General features: G+C 47.6%; 1 protein-coding gene across 1 annotated transcript in view; it reads left to right on the plus strand.

Annotated features, from left to right (window-relative positions):
* The window catches only part of LOC134042036 (serine/threonine-protein kinase pim-1-like), a 44,136-nt gene extending 42,247 nt beyond the window's left edge, over positions 1-1,889 (plus strand). The window contains exons 10-11 of the mRNA XM_062489110.1: positions 1,257-1,403; positions 1,806-1,889. Of these exons, the coding sequence (XP_062345094.1) occupies positions 1,257-1,403; positions 1,806-1,889 (231 nt within the window). The remainder of the gene's footprint in view (positions 1-1,256; positions 1,404-1,805) is intronic.
* The last annotated feature ends 4,592 nt before the right edge of the window (positions 1,890-6,481 follow it).

Here is a 6,481-nt window from a genome sequence, read left to right on the forward strand (position 1 = left end):
TGATCTGCCGTCTTCCATTTCCATTAAGGAAAGTTTGAATTGCTTTTAACTGCCATGATGAGAAATGTTTTGATGCAGGTCTTGTTTATACTGGATTTGGGTGTGTCTGCAGGAAAGAAAGCAGGGAATAAAACCCACGGGACAAGTATTTGAGCAGAAGTGGAACATTTGAAAGCTAATTTGTTCCCTAAAGATTTGGGCTCCTTGAATACTGAGGATATGTAATGGGGAGCGCAAAGCTTCCTTTACTTGTAACATGGGGTGCCATTGTTCTTGTACCATCACTTCCTTTGTTGTAAAGCGAAATAAAAGCAACCAAGGAAACCCAACCCAGAACCGAGTGGGACTTAGAGAAACAAAGGCCCTGAAAACTAGCATCTGAAAACAACTACTTCCTAGGTGTAATTGTCAAATACTTGTGATCACTGTGGTTTGCCAACTGTTTGGAAGGAAAGGGATCCCAAAGTACTTGATGGGCAATGAGTAATACATAAGGAAAGGAGTAGAAGCTCTCTCTCCTGGCTTGCCAGCTCCATACCGTTCAGAGGAATTACAGTGATGCTAGTTTCATGGAAAAAACATCAACAACAACAAAAAACCACAAAGTGATTTTCTGATTAATTCAAAACTCCCTTGTATTCCTCATCAATTAGATGATTGTTTGTAAAGGTGGGAGTTCACCTAACTCACTTTTTCCCTCGTGAGCCTGGCTCAGCCTCCCACAGAGGTAAGGTGGGAGCTGGGCCGCTCTCTGGTGGGAGGAAGGGTCTTGTGCCAGCCTGGAGAGCCTGTGCACATTGCCAGGGAGCAGTTGTGCCCTGCAGGTGCCCCCTGCCATGAGCTGTGCTGCTGCCAGTGCCCCGTGGAGCTGTAGGGCTGCTGAGCTGTGGGGCAGGGAGAGGAGCAGGAGGCTGCATGTGCAGCTGAGCCATTGCTGGGAAGCACAGGGCTCTGGGCTCCCTGCTGTCCCAGAGCAGCCCAGAGGCCAGGGAGTTCCCCTGGGAGCTTTGTGGAAGTGGCTCAGGGTATCCTGTGGCCTGCCTCAGGTGGCTGCTGTCAGGTGCATGTTTCCCTGTGCAGCAAGTTTCCAGGAAAGTTTCCAGGAAATGTGTCCCATGAAACATGGAGCTTCTGATGTTTTAGGTTTACATTGCAGCCTCTGTTACATTTTGTTTTCCCACTTTGCAGGCCTGAGTGGTGACTTTATTGCCGAGAATCTTTCTGGGTCACCTCCCTCTATGCTCCTTCCCTCCAAGCCGTTGCCTCCCATCCGGAAGGGCTCTCCTTCCTGCAAGCCAATCATAATGTGCAATGGAGAGGAAGAGAAAGGGAAAGATGGCACTGGCTACAAAGATATCAGTAGAAACAGTGCGGAGCTGAGTTCAGAGGGAAAAGGGAGTGAGGTAAGGATACCAAGCTAAGTCCTGTGTGATAGATTTTCAGTTTCTGCACTGTAGTGATTCCTAGAGAGGCTGATCTGGAAGAGAGACCACGCATAGTTAAAGGAATACAGTAGGTGATAATTAAGAGGCCTTAAAAGGATACACCTTGGGCAGTACAAGAGCCTGGCCCGGGCTACACCCAGGAGGGATCCAAGATGGATCCCGCTCATGAGTTTTTACACTTTTATAACCTTTGGTCAACTTATATAGTAGGGGTTAATTGTCCAGTTACAGCTTCAGGTCACCAAGTCCCATCCTTCTGGTCCACTCCCGGCGCTTTCCCATTGTTTATGATTTTTAGGTAATGGTTGTCCTTGATTCTTAAGCTGGAAAAAGATTGCTGTGTCTAACTGCCCTGAGAAGAGAACCTACCAACACTTAATACGAAGTTCAGAGTCCCACACCAAGTCAGCACAGAATCTGAGGAAAGTGAAAGCTAAAACTTAAAGCATCAAGAGGAGGGAGTCTGAGAGCTTTTCCTGTGGACTAAGCCCATGGAGGCAGCTCAGCCAAGGAAGAGCTCAGCTGGACACTGCACTTCAGGCTGTCTTTGCAATGAGTGTGTAGTGCAGACTTCACAATCCTCAGCATGTACCAATAGCAGGAGAGGTCTTTGAATGGTTTCTGAGTTCTGTCATGGCTTTTCCTCTGTCATATGGCTGAGAAAACACCAAAAGCAAGTCAGGGCAGCAAAAGTTGCCCAAAAGGGAAACCATCCTTCTGCATTTAGTAACGTAAGGGTAACTTTGAACCATGTCTAAGTCTTGGTTTTTTTTTTCTGTCAAATCTGTCTGGCTGGGAAGGAAGAAGTTGTTTGCTGGAACAGGCAGTGCTACAAAGTCAGTTCCAGGTGGTCTCAGCTTTTGAGTTGTACAGCCATGGCCTTCTACACAGTTGTCTCTGATGCTATTTCTAGATTTCATCAGCTTCTGGGCAGCTGTGTGCTCTGGCATGGCTTTGTCCAGAGGGAAGGGATGGGAGGTGGCCATGGGGAGAGCAGCCCCAAGCCCAGGTACACGATTGCCTTTGCAGCAGGGCCAGCACCTGCAGTTGTTCTGGGTTTGCCATGGGGTGCAGGAGGAGGCAGATGAGCAACAGCATTGGCAAACAGAATGTCCAATCAAAGGCTGATGTACTTGATTCCAGCCTTGCTGAGGAAGGGCCCAATGTATTCCTGACAGGATCTAATCCTTCCACTGCAGTGCAAACAGGTCCTGATTTGGCCCTTTAGTTGTGCCAGAAATGATGGGATACTGAGGAAGGGCGTGCATCTGTATCCAATACCTCCACCTCCCTTCCTGGCCATGGCATGGGGGCCCTGGAGAAATTTGGGCAGGCAGAGACCTTCCAGAGAGCAGCAGGGCAGGGAGCTCTGCTGAACTTCCTAAATGCCAGTGAGCCTGAGATGATGGAGGTGTGGGAGCTGGAGAGCACGGAGCATCGCGAGAGCTCAGCAGCTTCTGGGCTAAAAGGCTGCTGGGCAACTGTAAGAGGGAAGGGCAGCAGCAGAAGAATTGAGGGGCTTGAGAAAAGCAGGTTTTGACATCCTGCAGAATGGCTTTGTGGGGACTTGGCTGGAGATCAGCACTGGCTGTGAGGTGCCTAAGAGGCAGGGAGAGAACAGTGATCTGAACCTGTTCCTATACCATCCCAAAGGCCAGTGGAGGCCGTGGCACCGCAGAACATCTTGATACCAAACATGTGGATTCCAGCTGGGATCATAGCCACACTTGCAGTGAACTGAGCCCAAGGAGAGAGTTGGCAAGTCTAGGGCATGAGCACCCCCTCACCACTTGCCTTTTCATTCTCCATGCTAGGCCAAGCTACTCCAGCAGTTTGACTGGTCTTTCCCTGCCAGGTCCCAGTTTAAAGCATGGCTAAATGTCTTCAGCCATCAGTGAGGAAGGGCTGAATGCTTCATCTCAGCACTTTTTACCACTCTTTCCAGGCATCCTTGCTGTATCCCAGAGGTGGGGATATGAAGAAGGGGTCATTGGGACTGCCTTTGGTCCCCCCTATACCCAAGGCAGTCAGTCCCAGTGTTGGCAGTGCTGCAGGGTCTCTGCGCAGCTCTGTGCAGCTGGATGTCCAAGAGTCCCAGGAGATGAGGTAAGCCAAGGTGTCTGCTGCTCCACTCTGCTGTTCAGCTCCCTCTTGCTATCTTGTGAGGTTCCTTTGCACAGTCAGCTCTCTCCCATGTATTTAGGCAAACCTCTGTGTATTCACCATTTGGCCCATCCGTGATGATCCAGCTCCATGTCAAACCCCACACCATGTGTCCCAAGAGCAGAGGTGGTGGTGGTGGGGAAGAGGAGGCAGGGCTTAAAAGCACCTGAAGATGGGTCCTCTGCTGGGCTTGGTATTGATTCCCTCTGTAATGTTTGTGGTGTCATTTGGGAGCTGTATTGCATGGCTCTGGATCCTGCAGATCTTTGAATACTGTGATCCTTGACTGGCAACTTCAGCACCGGAAAACTCTGTTTGGCCAAATATTGGATGCTGGAGGGGTGTCTCTGTCTTTATGTGCTGCTTCTGTAAATGTCAGGCATAATTTCTCTGTGCCTGGGACGGCACTGTGAAATGAGAACCCAGCTATATTTTCCGGGTATAGATGTAAAATCCTATCAATGTTTAATATTTAGGTCTGGGATTAAAACAGAGAGGGAAAGGAGGTACAGAAGAGCTGTAGTACTGTACCTGATGGGAAGATATTGGCTTGTATATATATGAGAAAATGTAGCTGTCAATGTAGCTTATCTGAAGGACAGCAATAATGAAGGAGTCACAAAAATGTCATTCCAACTGGAAAGCTTTGGTAGTGCATTGAAAGTGCAATGTGAATACACTTGCCTAGCAGTTGAGTTGGAAAAAGGCTTTTCCTTCTTGAGACAGCCATGAGGTGGAATATCCTTCTCAGGATACTGCCATGTTCGGACCACATGTAGCACGAGACTGGTACCAGTGAAAGCCACAAGCAGGCAAAGTCAAGCTTTGTCAGCAGAACCAAAGTAGCTGCCCTCCATGCAGACTCGTGTCTCAGCTTGGCAGCTCCTGCTGCTTGAGAGAGGCTGTAGGAGCCCCTTGGCTCCAAAAGGAAAGTCAGCAGAACTGGGGAGTTATGATGTAAGTTGAGGAATGACTGCTGAGTTTCAGCTGGAGCTTGGCCAGCTCTGCCTGGCTGCAGCAACTGAATGCTTAAGGGCAATTAATGAGCTTTGCATCTTGTTGGCTTGATGTGTTGCATTTTCTCCTTCATCAGAGGGACCAAGCAAGGAAGGATTGCTACACCTGTTCCTTCCCTTCTCTTTCTCCCTCCTCATATGTTCTTGTGTTTTCCATTTTCTCAAGGCCACAATCAAGCAGCAGCATCAAAGAGACGATGTCTGAACATGCAGGTAGGTACAGGGCATGTCTGTCTTAAAATGACTATTGGAATCTAGACTCGGAGGTGACCTTTTGAAAGGTTTATTAAACACCATTCTTTTCAGAATTTCTTTAAATTTGTTTCACTCCTTGATGGGCTCAGTGGACTCTCCTGGAGTGCAGTCACTGGGAGTGTGCTGTAGTGGTGCAGTGAGAATTCCTTCATTGTGAATTCTTGAGTGGGAGGAGCTGCAGTGGGACCTTGCGACCCTGGAAGTGCAGTGCAGGAAACGGAAGCATTCGTCTCCATCCTTCACATGCCTTTTATCTCCATGCAGTGTTTCTCATGTCACAATTTGCAGAAAAAAATTATGCATTTTTCTGGAAATTAGAAATATTCCCACTCATTTCTCTTGCCCAGTAAAGTGAAAAAACCTGTCCTTGGGGCAGATATTCAGCTGAAACCTTTCAGATCCATAGGAGATTGATGGTCATGACCTGATTTTGCTTTGGGGGAAATATGGAAACGTCCTGCTATAGAAAGTCCTTTTGAAATTGCAGTCATGGTCATGGAAACTTCCAAATGGATGCAGCCTATGCAGGGTCTGAGTTTGTCATCCTATGACAGCACAAGCCCAAAGCCACCTGTGGAATGTTCACCATGACAAATCTCTTGCCCCACTGCCTCTGCCTGTGTCAGTGTTGCAGGCTGAGGCTGGGGGAGGAGATGCCTTCTGCCTTGTCCCCCTGTCCCTGCCTTGCCTGATCCCTGACAAGTAGAATTGTGCCAGACAAACTGCGGTCTCTGGTGCGTCTGTGCCAGCCAATGCCTTTGAGTTGAAAGCCTCCATCAAAGCCTGTTGTTGTTGTTCCTTTGCCATCACTGGGCAGGTAATGATAGGAGAGATGAAATTTGAAGAAAGACTTTTGCTGATACAGAAAAAGGGATCAGATGCCAGGTCCCTTTGCGTAGGGTTAGTTCTGCCAAATCCTGGGTAGTGCCCCTTTGGAATGACTCCTTTGTTGGTGGTATGCAGCTGGAATGCTTAATGCAGCTAGGGAGAAGTATTGCTCAGTAAGTAAGGTGACAGTTTTGTTGGATTTACTCTGGACTAGAAACGAGCTATGTCATTAAACCTTACCTGCCTTTCTTTTATAACTCAGTAGAACATTCTACAGGAGAAATCAACCCAGTTTAAAGAATGTTATTCCACTCTTATTGCTTGGCTGCTACATGATTTTACCCCATGTTTAGCCACGTAAAAATGATTAGTTGCCTTATATCTAACAGCTCTGTTGAAGAGTATTTCAGAATGTCCTGCCCTCTGCTATTTCCATTTTGAAAACCTTCAGTTGTCAGTGTCAGCCATGATCAGAAATGTTTTGAGGCAGGTCATGTTTATGTTGGGCTTAGGTATCTGTGCAGGAAAGAAAGCAAGGAATAAACCGATCAAAGAGTGAAGTAGAGCAAAAGAGAAACTTCTGGATGACCACTTTATTCCCTATAACTATGGGCTTGCAGAATACTGGGGACGTGTAATTGGGAAAGCAAAGCCCTTTTTGCATGTAACATGTAGTGATCTTGATTGTGTACCACCACTTCCTTTGTTACAAAGAGGAATTAAAAAGATCCCCAGAATAAAAAACCCAGCCTAGAACTGATTGGGAGTTACAGA

This window comes from Cinclus cinclus, chromosome 3, assembly GCF_963662255.1.
Source record: "Cinclus cinclus chromosome 3, bCinCin1.1, whole genome shotgun sequence".
NCBI lineage: Eukaryota > Metazoa > Chordata > Aves > Passeriformes > Cinclidae > Cinclus > Cinclus cinclus.